Source organism: Harpia harpyja, chromosome 14 (assembly GCF_026419915.1).
Source record: "Harpia harpyja isolate bHarHar1 chromosome 14, bHarHar1 primary haplotype, whole genome shotgun sequence".
Classification (NCBI taxonomy): domain Eukaryota; kingdom Metazoa; phylum Chordata; class Aves; order Accipitriformes; family Accipitridae; genus Harpia; species Harpia harpyja.
In genome coordinates this window covers 32,648,088-32,671,779 of record NC_068953.1, presented here as the reverse complement: position 1 = coordinate 32,671,779, position 23,692 = coordinate 32,648,088, and the positions used below count along the sequence as shown (strand labels likewise).

General features: G+C 39.4%; 2 protein-coding genes across 13 annotated transcripts in view; one reads left to right on the top strand and one right to left on the bottom strand.

Annotated features, from left to right (window-relative positions):
* TJP1 (tight junction protein 1) overlaps nt 1–15,625 on the bottom strand; it is a 201,582-nt gene extending 185,957 nt beyond the window's left edge. For 2 of the 9 annotated variants that reach the window (XM_052809060.1, XM_052809053.1), the window contains exons 1-2: nt 15,144–15,620; nt 12,092–12,242 (exon numbers count right to left, since the gene is read on the bottom strand). In XM_052809060.1, the coding sequence (XP_052665020.1) occupies nt 12,092–12,242; nt 15,144–15,561 (569 nt within the window). In that variant the 5' untranslated portion in view covers nt 15,562–15,620. Of the gene's footprint in view, nt 1–12,091; nt 12,243–15,143 lie in introns of all 9 variants that reach the window. The other 7 variants (XM_052809049.1, XM_052809052.1, XM_052809048.1 and 4 more) reach the window with 7 other exon arrangements.
* Nucleotides 1–23,692, top strand: part of TARS3 (threonyl-tRNA synthetase 3) — a 56,147-nt gene that overhangs the window by 17,801 nt on the left and 14,654 nt on the right. The window contains exons 4-9 of one of the 4 annotated variants that reach the window (XM_052809063.1): nt 3,642–3,757; nt 17,323–17,409; nt 19,952–20,179; nt 21,906–21,998; nt 22,794–22,984; nt 23,531–23,654. In XM_052809063.1, coding sequence (XP_052665023.1) covers nt 20,153–20,179; nt 21,906–21,998; nt 22,794–22,984; nt 23,531–23,654 — 435 coding nt within the window. In that variant the 5' untranslated portion in view covers nt 3,642–3,757; nt 17,323–17,409; nt 19,952–20,152. Of the gene's footprint in view, nt 1–3,641; nt 3,758–17,322; nt 17,410–19,944; nt 20,180–20,931; nt 21,317–21,905; nt 21,999–22,793; nt 22,985–23,530; nt 23,655–23,692 lie in introns of those variants that run through there. The other 3 variants (XM_052809065.1, XM_052809064.1, XM_052809062.1) reach the window with 3 other exon arrangements.

Sequence of the window (23,692 nt, the reverse complement as noted above, 5' to 3'; positions counted from 1 at the left end):
GACTAGTTGGTACAGTGGAACATAAATCTTGATAGAAGGCAGAACCAGTAGGTGAGGATTCACTGCATGCTGACATTCTTCAGGTAATGCTGTAGGGTTATTTTGGTAAATACGGTGTAGGCTATGGTCATTCATATGCCATCATTTTTTACCTACTTTTTTGTTTTTAGTCTTCTCGTAAAGCAGTGCAGATGCAGAGTAGCATAGATTTTATTTTCCTCCGCCAGCCCTATAGACTTTATAGGGTGCACTGCCTGTGTTACCACAGCTGCCTTATCTTTGGATTTTAGTAAGAGTAAACTCTTTCTAGAAGACATTTCTTCTAAGCACTCTTCTGTTAGACATGGGTTTATAATATGGCAGGGAAATTAAAGTTACTGTTAGTAAGATTATAGAAGTGTGTGTTATCCGTGCAAAAATAAAATCCAGTTCTGAATCCCATTAAGTTAATGATTTTGATCATGTCTGGTGGCAATGAATTCTACAGATTACTTATGATTTTGATAAAAGAATTAAAAATAATACGTAATTGCTCTGTTCTTCTCTATCCTTTCAAACTCCATTTTTTCTTGTCTCAGGACAAGAAGTAAAAAGGGATTCTTGATATAACTTCTCTAAAAGGTCAATTCTTATCCTCTATTACTTACCTTTTGCCTTTTCCTACTCTCTAGTCTAAATCAAACAGTCCCTTTTTTCAAACTCAAGATAGAAAGATATCTTTGCTTATTAGAGTAATAATATATATTGCCTAGTAATTTTAATTTTATTCTTACTGATTTTTTTATTCCTTCCTTTTTGGGATAGAGAAAAGAGAACGGTGAACAGTATTAGAGAGGAGGGTTTTCCAGTAGGTTCTTTCTGCACCCTAATATTTTGGCTGCTACAGACCACCAATCATCAGTTCTTACTGAGCTTTCTATATTACTGGCAAGTGCGCTTTTTTTTTCCTCCCATGGTAACTATAAATTTAGAAATAAAGATAATAGGCCAAATTAACTTGCAGGCAATTCCATTCATCTCAGTTATAACTGTGTCCATAAATGAACAGACAAACCAGTGAATAAAACCATCATGGTTACTACTCCAGTAAAGTAAGACTTTTAAAATACAAGCAGTACTTTTGATGATAAACTCTTTAATAAAACACCAAAACTTGAATGTTATTACCCTAGGACTTTTTTTCCAAATGCTTACTTACGTCAATAAATGAGGTTAAACAGGAGGTGAAAATCTTCATCCATATTTACCATTAAAACTTAATCTATGGGGCAGACTTCATTGTGAAAAGACACTGTCTTGAATCTAAGCATTCAAGATCATTTATATGGCTGTGACATATGCACCATAAAGAAAAATGTTTAAGTAGAAGATAATAATCTCTTTGATCTATTCATGAAAATTTATTTGGGCCATTTCTGTACAAGTGTTGCATTGCCAATGTAGACTAATGTATAGCTTTCTCAAAAATCATTAAATGAATCTTGAAATTGGACAGTGGTTACAAATTATTCAATCCCTTTTAAAATAAATTCATAATCCTGTCTCTGCATTTGTCAGTTTTCTTCTGGCTTTGTAAAACATCCTGAAGATTGCAGTGCCTGCACTGTAATTTTGTGTATGTGTGTTCAACATTCCACTTAGATTTAAAAATGTAGTGAAGAATGGGCATCAGGGTCAATATATTTGTATAAAAGGTATTCTAAGTTTAATACTTTGCTTTATTCCCAGATTTGTGGATAGTTCAATTTCTTATTTATAGCTCAGTCTTAAAAGATGTGAAAAAAAAAGTAATTTGATTGAAATGCTGCTTTAAGTGATTGTGTATATAGCACTCTGCCTCTTGCGAATTCATTAGCTTGCACAGTAAACACCTACATATACTTTCACTGCAAGAACTCTAGAAACTTTGTGCTGAGATTCATATGACTATTCATGCAATATCCAACACAAAAGTTTCCAAAACACTGGACAATATATGTTGTGAATGATACCAAAAGCAACAACAGTGATTTTTTTTTTTTTTCTCCCATAAACTGAGTATCTGTTTCTTGGTAATATTGTTACTAGTGTTATTTGTATGACTTCAGTGCCTGGAGTTCCCAGGTGAGATTGATAAACGTGTATTGTGACCTAGAAGTGTTTACAATCTAAGTATGTCTTTATGGAAGCATTGCTATGACAGAAAGGTCTAAATGATGTTATTACATATAGTTTAATACTTTTTTTTCCTCAGTGTGCAAGCAGAGCATATGCCAACAGCACTCTTAGAAGAAATATTTTTATGGCAATTTTATGATTCAGTGCTGTTGGGGTGGACCTGTAGCAAAGAATATGTAAATTTACAGAGAGGTAATCTAAGTACAGCCAAGTCTTAAGACAGAATGCTTCTGTGAGAACTTTTTACTGAGATGCAGTCATTTTGTTATGATCTCTTACTCAAGGACTGGTTTAAATGTAAATTAAGTTATGGCAAGAATATATGCATATTCCAAGTGACTGATCAGCACAGTAACAGTGGGTATGCATACTACTAAGTCCACCTCCTCTCACACATACCCATTCTCAAAACTGACACTTCCATTTTATTAATCTTTACCAAAAAACCCCCACTTTTGTAAGAGGCAACCATTATAGAAAGGAAGAGTCATCTTAAGACGAGACTATTGGGTGGCTGGCTGGCTGGCTGGCTGGACAGGCAGCTGTTCCCCTTGTCTGTATCTGGACTACTATAACAATGCAAAGTGTACCTGGGAAGCATACGTAATGCAAAAAGGTTTTCTGGATAGTGAAGAGATGGCTTAATATGCGTATAGTAGCATCATCCTAGCTCCCAGAGTATGGTATTTAGCTGGATTACTCCTGTACCCTGACTTTCTGATGCAAAGAACAGCCTTTTGGGCATTCCTAGCCATGAACAGTCAAAAATAAGTTAGAATAGTCTGAGGCTGCACTAATTAACTGTAGAAGCCAGAAATCAGGGAAATTCAAAGATCAGAAAAAATGTTTTCAAGGTCGAAAGCTACCTTCATCCTTTTTCTGGTTTTGTTGCAAGCAGAATCCAGGGAGAATAGATAACTGGGTTCTGGATATTTTGAGACATGGGATATTGTGTCAGGAAGCATGCATAATGCATTGCTATGGTAATGGTTACCACAGTTGGTATCTTTTATAGAAAAAAAAATTAAATTCTGTACAAGTGTAGTTAGCTTACATAAGCAACTGCTACTTTAGTCAGAAGTGCCTTTTAGTTATCTATAATATATTAGAACTTGACATTTTTTACATTTTGTGTAGCAAAGGTAGCAGTTTACAGAAGTAACAATTTATATAGATGAAAATGCAGGTTATTACCCTGAGCTGAGCAGGCTACTAAAGAAACAGTCTTGTCTTTATTATGATGTACTATACTTACAATACAATTAACTACAGTATCTGATAACTGCTAATGTGCCACCAGTTGCAAGAAATTCCAGTAACAGACTGGAAAGTACTTTTAATGGTATTTCTAAAATGGAAATCTCCAAAATGACTTGGGAAAGACACTTGTTCTGACATCTTTATTTACTTTTCTCTTCTCATTCTTCATTTCTCTTTTATACTTCTTTCTACTGCTGACTATAGCCATGGCTTACTTGTTCCAGGTTCCAAACTGAGAGGAGCAGCTTCCTGTCAAATAAGCCAATGCTACTGGATGAATTGACCTTGACATGACTGCTGTGATGCCAAAAGCCACAAGCTAACTGGTAACAATTGTTAGGTATGTCAACGCTAATTTTTATTTAAATCATAAAAATATCAGGTGGTAAAGCAGCACAACAGCGCAGTCCCTTGGTTCATCAAAATCTAATCCTCTTGAACCTCAGTAAACATTTGGGATCAGACATAATATGAATAAAACCTTTTCCGTATGCATATTACCTGCTGTATTAGCTCCCAATTTACAAAACATGTTTGTACTAAAAATACATGCAAAATTAGGGATGGCACCCTCACAGCAGTAATACTGGCAATGACATGGGCATGCCAAGTAGCAGATGTTTGGAGGAAGCCAGTCAAGGTTTTGTCTCAGTAATTGCTGGCAAGAAACGGCTGTTCCTGCTTTTCTTGATCCTTGATTGCATTGGCTCAATACATCCTCTCTTGCAGAATACCCTTTATGAGGAGGTGCATAATCCCTGAGAATTTTCTCTTACAGATTCTTCCCACATAAATTTCATCAGGAGAGCAGGATTTGTTTTCTATTTCCAATGCCACGCCGAATCATTCAGATGTGGAGAAAAACATGACCATTCATGAAGGAGCTCTGTATTTCCATACCGAGCACGTCCTTAGAAGCTCTTTTGAGGACTAACTACTTCTCTAAATAATCCTTGGAAGTAGGAGAATGTGAGGTACAATAAGTGAGAGCACCAGGCTCCGCTTTTTCCTTTCTAGTGCTGTTTTACAGAAATGCCTATCCTCCCAACTTCTTTCCCCAGACAAAACATAGGAGTTTGGGAGGGGGAAGGAAGAGTAGTAGTATCATTTAAGCCTGTGAACCTACTTTCAGAACAAAGGGAATGAATTTGCACATAAAAAATTCCTCTGTACAGAATATGGGGTACAATCAATCCTGCTTTTTAAGAACACTGCATGGCATTGGCAGCACAGAGGGTTGACTGGCGTGCTGCTTTACATTTCTACACAAGAGCTCCTACATTGGTAGCGTAAAGATGATTACAGGTAAGAAATTACAATTATGTTTGAAGACTGTCATGTCTGGATTTCAGTGAGGATATTTCCTGTTCATAGTTCAAGGCATCTCATTAGACATGGGTATATTTCAGATTCCCTACACATTTGTTTAAATATTAAAAAGTTAATGAATCACAGCAACATGACAATCCTGCCTGATAGAGCATGGACTGACTGTATTTACTAGGATTTAGAAGTGTGGTTTCTGTAAAGTGCTAGCTGGTGCGTACCTGATACCTGTTCTGAGAGTACAGTGGCCCTCATTTCTGTCTTTGGATGGAGCCTCTGGTTACTCTGAACTGCCTGCTCAGTGGTTGGTTGATTTAATTCATCTTACAAATTACTCACCAACAAAAAATGAATGAACAGTGGCGTATATAAGGACCTTCTAATTTGGAGGACCTCCTTGTCAATGTCCTACTGCCATTGGCAGCCTGGCCTGGCTTTTCGCCACACCAAGAAGAGGGGGAAGCTTGACAAGGGGGATCCAACTCACTGTAGGGCCATTTTCTGTTTCCTTATCCTGTTATGTCACTGAACAAAGCACAACTAGGCAGGACCTAGCAGCTCCTTGGACACCTTTTAGAAGCTGTAGGTGCTGTCATGTTCAGTGTACTCTACTTCAGCCTAGTTTCCCATACTTGCATATCTGACCCTTTAATTCTCACCCTCTCCTTTTTTCATTTTTTATCTCCTTCCATAAGCTGTTTCTTTTCCAGAATAAAGAGTTCCAGCCTGCACAATTATTTTCCGTATGGAAACCATTCTGTCCCATGTGTTTGATCACCATTGCCTTTCTCTGAATCATTTTGAGATCTAATGTAACATTTTCAAGATGCAAGCACCAGAACAGCACACAGTATTCCAGGTGTGAGCAAACCGTGGCATTTTATAGACTGGCGTAATTATATTCCTGCTTTGTTCTTTTTTCCTTTCCTAACAATTCCAAACATTTACATTTTTGGACTGCTGCCACGCACTGAGTTGATGTTTTTATGAAACTGTCTATCTGTCACAATCGCAAACTTTCACTTCTGAGTGGTAACAGGCAGCTCAGAGCTCATCAGTTTATTCTTGAAGCCAAGAATACTTTGGCCCACGTACATAATTTCACATTTATCTACACTGAATTTCCTCTGCCATTTTGTTACCCAGTCACTTAGTCACTTAGTCTTAAGGCCCATCTACAGTTCTATGTATTCAGCCGTCACACTTTCTACCTTGAGTAGATGTGTATCCTCAGCAAGCTTTTCCACCTCACTGCTAAGACCTTTTTCCAATCAATTTTTGAGTTTATTAAGAAGAATCAATCACCTGCAGAATTCCACTGATGACTTCTCTCTGTATTGTCACTGTGCTCACATGGTTGAAGGTTTGGGAGGGACATGATTATGGTGCTGGGGAATGTGGTATTCAGCACGGGTCTATAGGGTGTTACAGAGCTGCGTGGTCCCCTATTTCAGACTTCATGCATAAGAATCGTTTGCCGTACTGTACTATGCTCTGTCTCTTGCGATGGGATCCTGCATACTAGCTAGAGCTAATCGACCTGATCTGTGATTTCTGGTTCATCTGTGCCTGACACACTGGTCAGGAAGTGAGGGGATTATTTGGCATTTCCCAGCAGTGGAGGACTGTGCGTTTTCTGCCAAGATTCTGCACTCACTGAAGTTCTCTTGAAAGGGATTTTTTCTATATGCAGTCCAGCCCTATGGCCTTTGTGTGTCACGTGATTTGACCCCCATGTTACATATCCCCCTTCATGTGGTCAGATACATGGAGTGTCACATGTAAGAAAGAATAAACTTCATAAGTCTAACTTCTAGGAGGAGGTAGGACACTAATAGTCTTGCCAAAGGAATGCATCAGGACATAGAAAAAGTATTTTAGAGCAAAAGAAGTTGAACAGTATGCAGCCTCCAGTAAGATAGGACCCAATACAGCAGTTTAATGAGGAAACTGTATAAAAGAGGAGTAGAAAGTCTATGGAAATATGATTTGGTTTGATATATGCATGCAAAAAAAGGAACCACATATAATCGTTGGAAGTGAGCGACTATACCAGCAGCAGTTAGTAAAACAGATAAAACCTGAAATGTTTAAATGGCTATTATTTTTTATTTGGTTTGGACTTCATGGGCTTGATTTACCACTACAGTGCACTGAATTTTGTTTGCGTACGGAAAGTGGGTATGAATGTTTCCAAGCCAGCAAGGAATCATCTCCAAATGCCTGAAGTGTGAACATTATCATATCTCCAGATTTGGGCATGTACTCTTCACTGGGTTGTTTGGATGCCATTTGTTCCTGTCTGGGGAGCACAGAGTCCAAAAGAGTATTGTGTTTACCACGGGCAATGAAGGAAAGGCAGTATTTTGTCACTATGGCTTTGAAACATCATAGTTACATTTGTATTGGTTGATAAGGAACATAGACTCATTAAGTGTTATTAATGAATCAAGAAATGCTTCTAAACCTCTTATATGTATCCTCTATATTTGTGTGTGTGTGTGTGTATCGTGTCCAGGAAAACTGAGCAAACAAATCATCACTACTAAATGTTATGATATTGTTAAAATTCTAAAGAATCATTCACAGCAGTAATTTCAAATAGGTAGCCGAGGAATTTTTTAACAACTGTGATGTAGTACCATCTAGTGGCCAAATTGAACAGGACTTTATCAGAGGCTGGTACCTTAAATTTTCAGTATTAACTACCACATGCTGCATACTTGCTGCTTGGTTTTATTATTATTATGGTGCAGAAAACATCCTTCTACTATATGTAACTTACTGGATAACCTTGCAAATCTAAATATAACAAGGCTACTTACTGCCTGGCTTGTGCTCCCAGCTTCTTCTCAGGAAGCTTTTTGAATCCTGTGATTTTGATTGAGGAGGACAGAAGACACTTGAAAAAATGTCTTTGCAGTTTTAAATCCAACATTGCTTTTTTGAGATTTTTTTGTCAATAACTATTTCACTGAGTATTCATTGCAAAGAAAAGTAAGTTCTCTCTCTAAAGCAAAAAGTTTAAGGGAGTTCTGAGCTATTACTTTACAGATGGTATGGAAAATGAGAAAAGGCCAATTTACTACATTCATTCAATAAGCCTGATATTGTAACACCTTCTCAATCATCTTGTCTTGGTGTGAATTTACTTTTTGTAACTCAGTTTTTTTAATTGTTAGAAAACAAAATGCTGTAGTTACTTAGCCAGACCATAAGCTTTTCAGCCTAACATACAGTATAGATAATCTAATGTTTATATGATGAAATAGTAAGAAGTTAAATAGAAACTTATATTTATAAGCATCAGATTGCCATCTTACAGAAAAACACAAGTAATTCTTTTGTGACTGCTAGACTACAGTGCCTTGTCAGGTAATTGGGTCTTTGTCCTCAACAGTGCTGAGATTAAGGCATGAATATAATTTTTTTGATTGTGCTCCCTGTGCCCTTACCAACTTTCTGAAGGAACGCTAAACACATGCCAAAATGCCATAAACATTCTAATTCCTAAATTAATAATGATGTTTAGAGGTGTCAGACGCCAATATATGGCTGTTCAAATAAATTGTAAAAATCTGGTGCTGTGGCTTAGCTCTGCACTTCTTCCCGAGTAAATGCTGTTTACATGATTTGTACATATTATTTTTTGCTATCTAAAGCAAAGCAGTGACTGTCTCCTTTCCCACAGGGCTTACAATTAGCAGTGAAGTTTTGCCATACTTAAGCTATTTTTCCCAGTGCAAAATGTTGAATTTCAAATGTTGAAAACCGATTTATTTAAGAGCTGTAAAATAACAGTTCCAATAGATTCGGAAAAGTACATTCTACAATAGAACTGAGCCATTCCAAAATTTTAAACATAAGTGGGAGATCCATAAAGCAGACTTCAAATACAAATTAATTACATGCACTATAAAGCATGTATACACACAAACATAATCTATTTACATGAAAACGGAAGAGCTGCTAGCAGAAATCTCTTGCTGCTCACTGTGAAAATAAATGGCTTGTGTTGTAACAACTGCAAAAATAGTATCTGATTTTCACAGTTTGGATATTACTTATTCTGATAATTTATTTGACAGACATTGTGACAATCTTTTCTTAGTACATGGGAAAGTAACACATATATGTACTAGTTCTCAATCAATAGGAGAATAAAAACTGTTGTTGGAGAAGGAAACAGAAAGCCTGAGGAAAATAATTAACTATTTTCTTTTACGTCATCTGCATGATTTTCACAGGGCCAGCATCAAATGTCCAGTGATGCTTGAGAGAGATAGGAAAGTAGCAAAAAAGAAAAAAAAAAAGTGTTGTAAGCAGTACTAATTAATTTGAGGTCATATTCAGGCAAGTACTGACCCAATCTACAATTCCATCCACTTGTCTAATAGAGATTGTCCTTTTTGGAGAGGGTATTCTGGGAAAGAAGGTACAGAGAGAGCAATAAGGAGAACCAGGGACAATGTTTTCTGATCCAAAACCAGACCAAGAACATATCCTTAACATTGATTTGCAGAAGTCATGCGATATAGTACTTCTATCTGGCATCTTTGTGAGGGTGTTTGTAGATAAGCTGCTTGCCCTGTGAAATCCTAGACCAAATCACAATATGCAAACTCCAAACTTACTCAGTTTCACTTGTGTTAAAGATCACGTTTTTATTGTATTCATCAGAAATGTTGGAGCTGTCTCAAGAGGGGAAATTGTGAAAGTAGAGCACAGTATGTGAAAGTAGAGCAGAGTATCCTTATTAGGGCTCTCACCTGTAAATGAAAAATTGAGTGTGAATCCACACACCTTTTGCATCTTTAATTTTGTTTTCTGTTTGCCCAAGGTGCTTTACTGACTGAACTATGTAATGGCTATACTTGGTTGACTCTTAACTAACAGGATCATCTTAGTATTTAAAACTGAGGTGATTTTGCTCTTCCCAGACATGTAAAGTAACCACATATATATTCTAACATATCTATTCTGCAGTGATAAAGACTCTGATAACTTGTATAAACATAAATATAAAAACATAGCTTTACAATTGCTATGTAATTGTGTAATATCTATTATTATCTGTATTATCAAAGTACTGTAGCTCACCGTAATGCTCCCACTAACATCGTCTGGAATTTTGTCATTTACTTCAGAGACAGGAAGTTCTTGTCTTTAGAGTGTCTATGTGTCTGACATTTTTCTATCATTGGAAAAAATACTCTACAAATGATTGAGAATATTTACAAATATTGGGAAAAGGGCAGTGAAGCTATTTTCCATTTTCTCTTTATGCTCCTCTCTTCTTTTCTAACCACTGCTACGTATTTCTAGTTGTCTTTATGCACCCTGTGGCTGTGCCCTGTTGTATTTATGGATGGTACTTTCTGTCTGTGATTGGTTGCCTTGTTGATAGGGCCCCTGCAACTGTGGTTTGTAATGTGTGAATTTATGCAAGATACATGCGGGTGGCATATTTGCCTTGCTTCCAGCTATATTGTTTTCTTCAAAAGAGGGGATGTCAGTTTCACAAATTATTACAAGCACTTGAGACTCTCTTCTCCACAAATACCATGTTGATTGTGTAAGATTTTCTTTCTGGTGTTGGATACAAGTGTGGCACTTAAAAAAAAACTAGCATAAGCCAGTTACCTATTATATTTTTTTTCTTGGATGGAGGAAATGAGTGTCAGCATACAACAGAAGGTGTGGAAAGATTGGCACTTTTTTAACCTCGTGTCAAGGTCAATTTTTTTTCCAGGACACTGGTGTTGAAGTAGATTGTGTGCTACTGTGCACCAGTTTGTCTTCTCATTGAGTTCTCTGTTCCCAATAGAGGTGACTATTCCCTTCTTGCTGTGTGACTTCTGGGGCTACATCAACTTCCACACTTAACACTGATACACTGCGGAGAGAGTATAGCCCCATCATCTTTTTTTCTTCTTCCAGGGTATATGCAGGACTAATACACCATATGCTTTCTTATCAGGTGGAATGTATATAACAATCTTACAGTTGAGGCTACCTGAGCCTGCAAATACTGATACTGTCATGTTTTATGATACCTGGTTGATTTCTTTAGAGCTATCAAGTATTTCCGGCACAGACTGCCTTTAGGAAAGCTTTCATATTTGTCTACTACTTCCCTAATGTGGTTCTTTAGCTGCAGGCACTTCTTAATTGGTTTGGTTTTGTAAGTGAATTGTCTTGTGATGTTACAGGACCAGTGCTACAGTATTAATCTATTTAAAGCCAAATGGCACATATTCAGATTACGAACGATTGCAAGTCTCCTGGAACTCCTGTGAATGTATATGGAGAAAGGAGTTCTGACTGGGATTTCATTAGTTGTGGGTATAGATCAGCCCATACTGTACAATTTGGGCCCATACTGTATTGTATCAAGTGTCTTCATATTGTATTACCATTTCATGTTTCACTGTTACTGAAGATGAACGTAACCTCTTACGACCACAATTTTTTCAATCACGTCACAGTCATTAAGTTTTACTACACTTCTACAAGCTAGTGTAATCCAGTCCGTAGCTGAAACTTAACAAAACTAACCTAGACATGCAAAGGTATTAAGGCTTCATAATTTACTGTTTATATGCTACTGACACATCAAAACAGCAGTACAGCTTTTAACTACTTTTCAAGCATTTTTCTCAGAATCTATATTTCTATCTTAGCTGGACATATGTAAATCACCTACAGTATTTCTTAACAGCTAATGAGCTATTGAGAGCTCTAGTCCATTCTCGGCTAGATTCTTATTGAATTAAGCAAAGCATGATTCCAAACACACAACTGCAAATGCCTGAACTGAATACTATCTACATAAAATGCAGCATTATAGGACTTTCTGAAGTTTTGTTTGTGTCCCCTTTTTACATTCAAATGTCTGAAGCAGGGACTTAAAACCCAGTATCCCAGCATGTATCAAGTTACATGCTGTTCTTACACAGGTCTTTCTCAGTTTTATTCCCTTAAAAGAAATAAAAATAACAGGAACTGTGATACTAACTTAGGTTGTCTCTCACATTCCAAGAAAGTTTGAGTAAAATGTACTTCTATGTATGTACTTAGTCCTTGAACACTGAAAACTAGCAGTGTCATCAATGCATTACATCACTACTGAATACCTGTAGTAAAGACCAGATGTGACCCCCAGCACTCATCAGCATCAAAAGATGTTCATTATATAAAATAGAATCATAGTTTACAAATGCCAAGTAAAATGAGATGCAAATCAAAAACTTCTTTAAAGCATCAGTGGTGCACTTCACTTACATGGAAACTAAGTGACAGGAAATACTGTGATCATTAAAGACATCATGACACTGATAATTTTAACCTGTATTTGTTGAATGATTGATTCAGTTGTTCCTCAGCAGAAGGGCTTCCTTCTTGGTCACTCATCTGACAGGTTTCATGCAGCTCCATCTCTGATACAGCCCTCAGTTTTGTTTGCTCTGGTAACGCTGGGAAACGTCTATGCATACGGTCTGGATAACAATAAAGAAATTTCTCTCATAGCTGATACATAGTTCAAAATAACACCTACAGTTTGATGTAATTCTGTCTGTGATGTTGCATTTGGGTAAGTGGCTGTTTTAGGTAAACATAATTTCTTTTGACCTTTTATAGATAAAGTTGTTTCCATATTCATATGTCCAATAGACTTGAGAGGTACAGGTCACACAATTTATAGGAATTTTGTAAGTAAACCTGAAATTCTTGCTCCATATAAACTCCTGCCTGGCCAATGAAGAATTGATTTTCTACTGTATCATATGGGCAAGTAACAACCAAATGTTTCTCCCCATGGAGTCACTAGAGCTTTGCTTTATACTATAATGAGAATTTTAGAAGAGTAGAAGAATCAAGTCACTAGTGCCTTGCAGAATAAATACTGCTTATAACACTCCTTAAATTACTGTGGGTGTAATTCTTTGAAATAATGAGACAAAAGAGTTCAAAGTGGTCTTAAATCAACTGTGTGCAAGTGACAGTACATCATTCGCTCGCCACATTTCACTAGCAGAGTTTACAGTTTTTGCAGTGAACTGCATGAGTCCAGAGACTGAGTGACCTCTTGGAACCATGCCACATTTCCAGCACCTGTCAAATGGTTCTTTCTGTAGGACATGAAGACAATGGAAACACATTAAAATACCCATATCTGCCAACATGGGCAGGTCCAGAAAACAGAAATTGGCCCCTGCTGTACATGCAGCTGATCAATGACAGGGATTGATCTATTCTGTGTGCTCAGTCAGCCTGCCATAAAGAGTCTCTTTAACAAGTACAGTGGACAGGATGGCACACAACTGCTATGGTAGCTGGGGTGTTGAAGCCACATAGCACAGGCATAGCAACTTCTCATGGGGCGTCTAGACGGTATTCCTTCCATTTTGATTCCTTCGTCCTATCAATCAGCTCTTATAGGGTAGAGAAGAAAATTATTTTAATGGAAATAATAAACAATGCTCTTTTTTATCATACCTTTCTGTGTACCTTGTAACAGGGTTTATCAAAATCAATCTATAAAAATCCACAATGCATGAAAATCCACAATGCATAATCCATTTAATTGAATCTGCAACATATGTGTGTGTGAATTTACACAGATTATATGCATTAATTAATGTGAATATATAGCATGTGTTTTTCTTTGCCTGCTATCCTGTAGATTATTATTAGCAATAACAGATTCTAAAACTAGCTTTGCACATTTGATGTATGCTACTGGGGGAGGGGAAGGAGAAAAGAGTGTAATAGTGGCTGAGCTAAGGCAGCCCGAGGCATTTTGCTGCCTACACAAGGCACAGACAGACAGAATGGATCGGGGATGCTGTTCCAACAGTATCCTTTACTCTTTTGGAAATGTGCAGCATTGGCTTTCTCCTTTTTTCTGTGTATCTACTATGATGTTGTCAGGGAGACAGAGTCCTTGACTTGCACCCAACTGCCGAGGCCATCACCCTTGATAACAGTACTCCCCCCCAAACCTTGTACCCACTGGAAGATTTAAATCTGTTCTGTGACAGGCCCCTGGATGAAATGTTTAGGTGGCATAGAATAAAAATCTCCCCGCACTGTCTCTGCAGTTAGCTCAGAGGACGCCAAAACTTCATTCCAAAATGCGTATTCCGGAAGACCTGGCTTTATAATGTATTTATAATCCATTGTATTTATATTTGTATGCTTTTTAAAAAAAATGATAGCGTAAAGAGGCCTTAAGTGGCCTTTTCATAATGTGGTTGTCCGTGAAGTACATTCTACACGTATTAAAATCCACAATGACATTTGTGAACCTCCTTCGATTTTCTTGTAACTGCCATAAAACTGCACTGTAAATTGATCTTGAAAAGATACACTAAATGGGCATGTGTTCATAAGTAAATTATGGTAAAATATCTGTTGCCTTCTCGAGTAATTGGATCTCTAACTGTCAATTTTAAAAGTAATCAGGTTTTCAAGAGAGGACACAGACTACAGCTTTTTTAAAGGTGGAAATGGTTTTAGATTTTATTTTTTCTTAATAAAATTCTTACAGTACTCAGACTTAGTGGGTTTTATTTATAAATAGTTGTAATACTAAGGTGTTTAAACCTATAACTGAACGGATTGGTAAAAGACATGACTATTTTAATTAAATTCTAAAAGGACATTCTGTATATAACCTTTGAGCACAACCCTGCTGTCATTGCTGAGAAAACTCTAGCTGACTTGAAATACTCAAATTTGGAATGTAACAGACACAAAAAATAAAAATAGGCCACTAGGATATAATTGTAAACACTCTGCAGATATTTTTTCCCATTATCTTTGCTAATACCAAGTAAAACATTGTTTCTCAAGTGGGTATGAATAGTACCAAATAAAATTTTTATTAACTTCAGTTGTATTGTAATGCAATATTTCTCATGCAGTTGTACAGATAGGCATAGTAAATAATGTGACTTACATGAAAATTGTGAAAGGGATCCATTACTCAGGCAGTATGCCTACAGAACTTCTCAATCTATTTTTAAATATTTCAGAAATGGGAAGGAAAGTAAAAGATCAGTGTTACATTTCTGAGCTAAGCATTATCTGTAATACTTAGGAATCCTTTTCCCTATCCTGACTTTTATTCATTAGTAGCAGCAATGTTAATATACAGTATTTTGCTACCAGTTTAAATGTTCAAAGTATAACAATAACATGTATTTGTTTAATAAATGTTCCTTCCCATTATTTTCTCGTTTGTAACAAAGAACCATAAATACAGCAAATACTCTCTCTTGTTTAGTGCAAGAGAGAAAGTAAACACTAATTATAGCAAATAACTATTAGTGTCAAAGGATTCCAAGACATTACCAATATACACTTAAGCATTTCAGAGCAGACAGTGACCTTACCTTCATAGCCAAGGAAAAAGCATGTCAGCAAGTTAGGACAGACCTCCTCCAAAATGGAACAAAAAGCAGAGAAAGCACTTGGGCCTTTTAAGGAGAGTTTATCTAAAAAATATTCAGTTCTCTTCTTGTAGCTCTCCTGGGACCAAATGTCTTTGTATTCCTCCAAGGAAAAGACTCTCTTGTAAACCAAATATGACAGCACTTTGTTCACATCCAGCTCTTCCAGTATTTTCTCTCTCTGATTGCTTGTGATTTCAGAAAGCCACTTACTCCTGTTTGGATTGTCTCTTTTGGTAGATTTTGCACCGTTATAAAACCAAGATTTGGCTGTTCTTCCAAACATTTTGATATTTAAATAGAAAATAGAAAATTCTATTCCTGCATTTATTGTGCAGTATTCAGTATGCAAAGTAAACATAATGTGGATGGATAGAATGCAAATACATACTGCTGTCTGTAATTATTGTAATTCTAATGGAATAAAGAAGGCCTACATACAAATTATAAAGAAATCTAGCTCAATGCCTGCAGCCTCCTAAGAGGATTACATTACACTAATTAGCCCTTTACAACCGTTAACAGCTTCTGAACCGTAATGATGAGACTGAGAATTGCTTAGTTACTGTTACTTTTTAATTCTGTAACTGATCTTCAAAGATATCCCTTTGCAAAAAATAATTCATTCAAGAAGACAGCTGATCAAACTGAAATAATCTGTACAAGTTGGTACAGGACATAAAATAAAGTGTCTTCTGTACACTTTAATTTTGTATTCCTCAGAGGCCATACCCAAACCACAGTATAAATGCCCTCTACTTCTTATTCTTTCATAAAATATTAGCTTTACAATGCAGTGGAATTATACATTTAGAAAGCATGTTTCTATAAATATTTTGTAATCCTGTATGCAAAAGGTAAAAAAAAAGGTTACAGAATAAGACCTTTTTTATGAAGGTAAATACGTTACTGTTAAGAATAACAACATTTCTGCATGTTTAGATCTTTAAGTTGTGTCCAAGCAAAATAGAACACCATATAGCGTCCATTTCATGAACCAGGTTTAACAGTGGAGATTAGTGCAATCCTAGTGGAGGTGTTCTGCCACTGATAATCATTCACTGAGGATCACACATTACATAACCTCCCTTACGCAAATGCTGCTTAATATGTGGACTTTTTGATCTTGTTTTCATAGTTTCTGTCAACATAAATTCCCTGTGTAGAAAAGCTATGAGTACTTCCTGCTTCTTCCTCCTCCTCTTTCTTAGTCTATTTTTTCTATTTACATTACTTCCAACTGATAATGCATCCATGGCCTCACTCATGTGGCCTTATCTGCAGTTTTCTTAAGGGTACTTTACCTATTGTGCAGCAAACAAAATTATTTTGCCAAGCTTTTAGGAAAACAAGTTTTACAGTATTTTCAGTCCTTATGATCTTAAGATGCAACCACTGTATCCTCCTGTCAGGCTTCTTCTGTTTCTGAAATTTCAAGTATTCATCAGTGAGCATTAAAGTTGACCACTGACCATATAATAATTTAGGAATTTTATTGTGTATATCACCATCCAAACAATTAACTAGCCAGGCTTCACAGAACTGTTTGGAAGCATTGCCTGTCACCTTGTGGTTGGTTGCAGATACAACAAGCCTTGTACGTGATGCATTATCTGGAGCAAGGACAAGTGGAATTATCTGTTATTTTAAGCCATATTAATGGTCACAGTTTAAAATGTTACGGCTTAATGACCACAGCAGTGAGATTCTCGGGCTTCTTCTGTAATCATCTACTCAGATAGACCTACTTATGCATTGCATGGCATCACATCCCACACCACATGAAAGATGACCCACTTGGGGAAAGATAGGTGGTAAAAGGCATCTGCTATCCTATTAGTCAGGTAGTACAGCTAAACAAGGGTAATACGCAGTAGGCAGAGAAAGCAGCCAACCGATATGAAAGGCCTGGCCCATCTTCTAAAAGTAAGGGCTCCTTTATAAGCCTAATTCTTAAGATGCGCTTTGGCTTTTGAACCTCCATAGGGGTGGTACAAATACTACACTACTACCACCCCCATTCTTTCCATATTCTCAATGAAACCTCATGCATTTTTTTTTCTCTCCAAGTTGTTTCTCTCTCAGAAGTTCTACTAATACTAATACCACAATATCTCAGCAGGTAAAAGATCCTGATGAAGCCTGGCGCTCCACATATGTTAGACAGTATTTTACAAATCAGCCTTCTCAGCCAGTATAAATTCTGATGGTAAGTTTTTCCATTACTTCAATAAATGCTAGAGCAAGCCCAAAGTTACAGGGTTTGGGTTCATAGGACAGTGCCCAAAGATGAGATACAGAGGATGTAACCTGAATACATTACTCAGAGTTTAACCTCAAAACTAAATCTGTGTTTATTTTATTGTGCTGATAACACTGATTGTCATCAGTATCCTAAATGGAGTAATAAATTCTGCACAGTAGTGAATTTAGAAGTTAAAAAAAGAGGTAACCTGTCAGATTAATAATGAAATTAATTTTTAAAGGAAGCTATAGAGTATGTCTTATTTTTACATGTCCATGGCAGATCTGCCCATGATAGTCCATCCTCGAAGAAGAGTGACCTTGCTATAGTAAGTGATAGACATAGGTGTTGGCAACTTGCATCTCTTCAGAAAAGGAAGGAAGAAGGGCAAGTTGCATCTCTTCAGAAAAGGAACAAAGAATTTGTGCAAATGAAAAATGTACATAGGTATCAGTTTTCTGGGGGATATTCTCAATATACCTTAAATAACAAAACTAGTTTTAAAAAAAACCCAAAACATTAAAATGTTTAGCTGGGGCAGAATGACTAGAAGAATTAACTACAAAGCTGTTAGAAAATTCTGGGCATTCATGGGAGAGAATACAGTACTCTGCAATGAAAATACAAAGAAAAGTTGGTATAATATGAACTGGTTAATAAAGACAGTGAATTGTACTACACACAGAAGTCATCCAGAGTAGTGGGAGACATGAACGACAGCTTGAAATTTGTGAGTATACAGTGTAGGAGTGTCTTTGGGCTCCATGCACTGAATAATTTACAGTATTTTTTCTAAAGGAGTACAATGTTTTGACCCAGAAATGTCCTCATTATTTTTGTTGGTAAAAGAATATATCCTTTTAATCTCAAATATGTTTTTATAAAATCTTAAAACCGTAAGGAAAAATGGGTGATATCATAGGAAATGTATCAAATTGTGGACAAATACAAAACTTGACTCTCCACCTTCTCACATACCATGTAGTTATTTCCAGTTGTGTAACCTGGAGAATAAAATGCTAAAATTCTGATTTGCTAATTGCCAGAATTCTAATAAAAATCCACACCTTGCAAAATCTGAGTATTGGGTAAAGGCAAAAATTTTGAAAGTGCGTCTTGAGAAACTGAATACAGAGAAGCAGTTGTAAAGTACAATCAAGGGAGAAAGCTAGAGAAATTGAAGATGACAAAGAAGTATTTGAGACAAAAGTATACATGGAAATACACAGTGGAAATAAAGGATTTGTGATGGAGAACTGTTGTTTTCCCGGGGTTGAGGAACTGAGGGATTTAACTGCAAGGACCTGTAAATGATACAGTGCAGACTGTTTGACTGTGCAGCAGAAGTTGTACAATCTTTCCAAGCTCTGAGTCCTAACTACCTAGCAACTCAGACCTCTTCAACCTTGGTGCCAAGTTCTGCAATTTGTGCAAAGATGCTATTTAGTTCAGACAGCCTAATTTCATAAGAATTGGTGTCAAACAGGAAGCATCCACTAGAAATAAGCTCTGGCAGTGTTTATTTGACATTGTAGTCAAATAAGGATGCAGTCCGACCCACACTTTTTGACATTGGCATTGTTTCATAATGAGAAAGGTGAAGAGGGACGCAGCACAGACTGTCAGGGCCCTGGGAGCACTAACTGGCCTTAATGACCCAGACGGACCTCGCCTGGGGCCTCCGCGCACACCCCTGTCCATGGGCCCAGGGGTTCCATTTAGGCTCAGCCATGTACCATCAGGCCCTGCCTGAGCTCCATTAGAGATCTGCTTGTCACTGGTTTCTGTCGCTCTGGACTGTGACCTGTGGGCAGTCATCCTGGTTTGAGTTTGCCACGTCACCATGGACCTGCCTGGTAACTGCTGTGTCTGGCCCCAGTTACCATCACGGGACCTGACCTGTGGATTGCTTTTCTGGCTTGACCTCGGAGCTGCCTCATCACCATGAAGTTTTCTGGCAGTCTGGACTCCTGCGTGGTCCTCACTGCCATCCCCAGGCCTGCCTGCCTTGTTTGAGTATTGGGAGACTGGGCTCTGGCTGGCCAGCCCCTGTCCTGCCAGCCCTGCTATGGCATTAGGCTCCCTGTCCTGTAGGATGCAGCTTGCCTTTGTGGCTCCCTGACATGCACAATCGTCTGGCTCAACACCAGGATGTTAAAACTACTTCTTTTAAAGTGTGTCCAATGGGTCTTAGAGAAGGGCAAGAAAAATGCCCTCTTTGAAACAGTGTTCATGTAATCCTATCACCCTATGGGAAAGTATGGAGAAAGGTGAACCTGACTATGTGGACCCGCAGAGGTGGAGGTGTAAGCGATCAGCTTGTACCAGGAGTTGCAGAAGTGGCAGGGAAGGATGGCTTGAGCTGGAGGGAGAACTCACAGGGGTGGCAGGGCACATGCAGTATGAACTATTGCCTATGTGACAGTATTTTGGGTTTCAATTTCTCTGCTCAGCTTGCTTTTGCCACTTTTTATTCATCTTTCCCATGTTCCTCTCTTGTCTGCAGACCTCAGCTCCCATTGTAATGCCTGGATCCAAGCTGGTTTTTGGAGATAGCATGGCTGTAGGCAACTCTCACAGGTTGATGTGTTTAATGGATGGCGATCAGAAAGGACAATAAACCAGCCATAGTTTAGCGTTAGGGCTGACCAGACCTTAGAGCTGCGCCTCAGCACTGTGCGGGGTGGACCACCTGAAGTCTGTGCTAATGAACAAGCCGTGGGGCTGCATTCAAGTGGGTGCCATCCGTATTTTCCGTATGCTGACAATGTCTCTGTCTTTCTAAGGCACCTGGTAATTATCATTCTCTTTTATTTGAATAATCCTTTGAAGGACCAAGACATTGGTGATGTTACATGTAGGTCCTTTGAAAGCATGTATTAAGTGTTTAAGTGTTGCTTTTCTGTGTTTTTAATAACAATGAGCTCCATGGATGCCGAACTGGATACTTGGCAACATAAAGCAAACTTGACGTGTTTTTTCCCCTCCCTATTACAAACTACTTGTGCCTGTCACGCTCCCCACAAAACGGCAGGACCAGGATTTTGAGAATTAGCGATGCGATTCTTCCCTGCTGCCCCAGTTTATTCAGCTTCTTGTTTACGAGGGTTACAGAGGAGACGTTTTCAAAGAACATTTTTAGGTAAACTGAAGTGGGACTCAGACGCAAGTTGTGGATATTGACACTTCCCAATTGCTCGTCGGCCTCGCAGGAAGATGGGCGGGCACGTTTTACTACCACCACAGCAGGGAGGGCTACCGATAGGTATTTACCCAATTAGAAGAACGAATAACGACACCAGTAACTTTGCTGCCAGGCGCCCGAAGTCCCACCGTGCCTGGGCGGGGTCAGCTCCGCAGCGAGCGGCCCGAGCACCTCCGCCGCAGAGGGCAGGACCGGATCCGGCGTCGGCCGCGGGGCGGTCCCCGGCGCCGGCCCGCCGGCTCTGGGGTGGTACCGGGGAGGCGGAGCGGGTCGGGGTCGGCGGCGGCGTCGTCCCGCGCGTCCCGCCGCAGCAGGACGGAGGCGGCCCGCTGCCGCCGGAGGAAGATGGCGGCCGCGGCCGCCGAGGTGGCGGCGCTGCGCCTGTCGCGGCAGGAGCAGGAGCTGCGCTGGCTGACGGCGGAGGTCGGCCGCCTGAAGGAGCAGGAGCCGCCGTGCTGCCCCGGCAGCTGCAGCCCCGAGCTGCAGCGGCTGAGGGCCGAGAACGAGAAGCTGCGCTACCGCCTCCTGCATCTGCGCCGCAGCCTGGCGGCCGAGCTGGGCAGGGCAGCGCCGGCGGAGCAGCGGCCGCCGGGCCCCGCGGCGGCCGAGCCCCCGGCCGGCGGCGAGGCAGCGCCCGGCGCGGGGACGCCCCCGCGGCCCTCCTCGGTGCGTGCGGGGGAGGGCGGCGGGGCCGGCAGGGCCGGGCGCCCGCATCGGTCTGGGCTGGGACGGGCCTCGCAGGGGAGGGGAAGGACTGACGGGGGCGAAACGGCCGGCCCCCGCCGGAGGGGTCGGCGGTGGTCTCGGGGATGGGAGCCTGGCTCCGTCTCTGTCCGCACTCCTCGTGTGCCCGGAGCACTGAGCAGTGCTTCTCCCGGGAGGCCCTGCCTTTTCGCAAAGGTGGAATAAGTTTCTCAGACCGGCGAAAGTTGTCCTTGCTGCTCACGGGGCCGTCTTAATCTCCCAGGGTCTCGCTGGGGAGATTTTGCCGGTGGTGGTCGCAGTAGTAAAATTGGGGAAATTGCGTTGAGAAGATTTTGCTTGGTGAGCTTTTCTGCTGTGTCTGCTGAACATCGAAAGGACGCGGTTTGGATGTGTCATGAGAAGTCTTTCCTCTGTACTAAGGACATACCTTATTCGATTGTAATTGCCTTTTTAGCACAATATTGCACTCGTTTGGTTTGTTTCGTTTCAATGATTGCTGGGAAGGGTCTTAAAGGCATAGGGGTATACTTCATATTATCACTGTTTTCAGGAAGTCTCCAGTGCAAGTCCAATTGTTGCAGTGAATCAAAATAAAGAGGAAAAGACAAAAGAAAACGAAGCCGCGAACCAACATCGGAATGATGTAAGTGGTTATTTTATAGCACGTAATAATAGAAGGAGGAGTATTGTTTGACTAGGTTCAAAAAAGGTGCTGAAATCTGAAGTACTTCGCTGTATTTTGAAATCCCGGGTTTTGGTAAGAAGGCTTGCTATAGCAGGCATATAGAAAAAATTATTATCCAAGAGCTTCATCCTACATGTAATTAGTAGGGTTACTTACACCTTCTTAGATATCTACTTTTTGGTGTAACAAAAGGATTTGGGCTGTTGGGAAATAAGGGTCAGGATACTGTGGTTCCTAAAGAGAGTGATGGTTCATGAACAGTTAAACAGCGTGCATGATGACTGAAAGAGGATGTTGGCAGCACTAGCTGTAGTTCAATAGATCTTAATAATTCACCTTATGCTAAACTAAAAGAAACTTCCCGTGAACTATCTTATCTGAATTTGATGCTTTGAATGGACTAGCAGAAGTGAGGGCTTGTTGGAGTGATCCAGACTTCTCTAGGATGTCAGCCAAATACAAATTCTGGGGCAGGAATATAGGCTGCTTTCTGAGGTCAAACTCATAAAGCCATTTAGGTCCAGATTGATGAACGTGCATTGGAAAATTGGAAAGCCACTATAAAATAGTCAGCAAGTTTTATGGGACTATCCTGTGTATAATTATTTACAAATGCTTTACTGCTGTTAGTAGAAATTGTAGTACAGTGAAATCTGGTCTCAGTTGGAACCTCTAGGGATGCATGAATGCTGTGAATCCTTTTCTGTTTCTCTCACAAATATGTATGTGTGTGGTCTAATTTATTTGTTACAGCTGCAGTATGAGCCAAGCTTCATAGAAGACAGATTGAAGCTTTACGAAGCACTTAAAAAAGAACATGATGCTTTGCTAGCTTACAGAGCGGCCAACCAGAGTAAACCTATCAAAATTATTCTGACAGATGGAAAGATGGCTGAAGGGGAATCTTGGAAAACCACGCCATATCAATTAGCTGTAGGAATTAGGTAACCTGCAGATTTAAGGAGTTGTACTTTTGTAGTGATAACTCTGTTACTATCATTTGTCCCTTACCTTGTTGCATAAAATACGTATGTCAGTGGATGATGACTCTCTTAAGTTGGTTTATTTGGAAAGTATTGAAACTTCAGCTTAATGCAGTAGAAACAGCTGGGTGAAGTTACTGTTCTGAGCGATGCTTGAGGTTCTGCGCTGGGATCATAATGCTTGCTTTCAGTTAAAAAAATGTAACGCTGAGACTGCTAGGAATTAATAGAGACATCTGAAATTTTGTGAGTTAACACCTAACAGGAGAAACTGTTGTTAGAAGCAGTCTTTCCTCCAGACCCCCAGCGCTGAAAACCATTGAATGAAACCTTAAGGGTCTATACCTTAAAAGTAGAAAAGTGTTTAAGATGACCACAGAAACAAAAATTAAAGGTCTTTAGGTGCTACGAGATGTTGATGGTGTCTCACGGGGTTTAGAAACCTAAGCACTTTTGCAAATCTGAACCTAACTATTTTGGTCTCTTGTCATCGTTTGTGTTTTTTAGTCAAGTGTTGGCTTCAAATGCAGTCATAGCCAAAGTGAATGGTGAATTGTGGGACCTGGATCGTCCACTGGAGGGAGATTGTACTCTGGAGCTGCTTATGTTTGATAATGAAGAAGCCAAAGCTGTGAGTAAACACTCGCTGGTTTCTGCTTGAAATGGTGA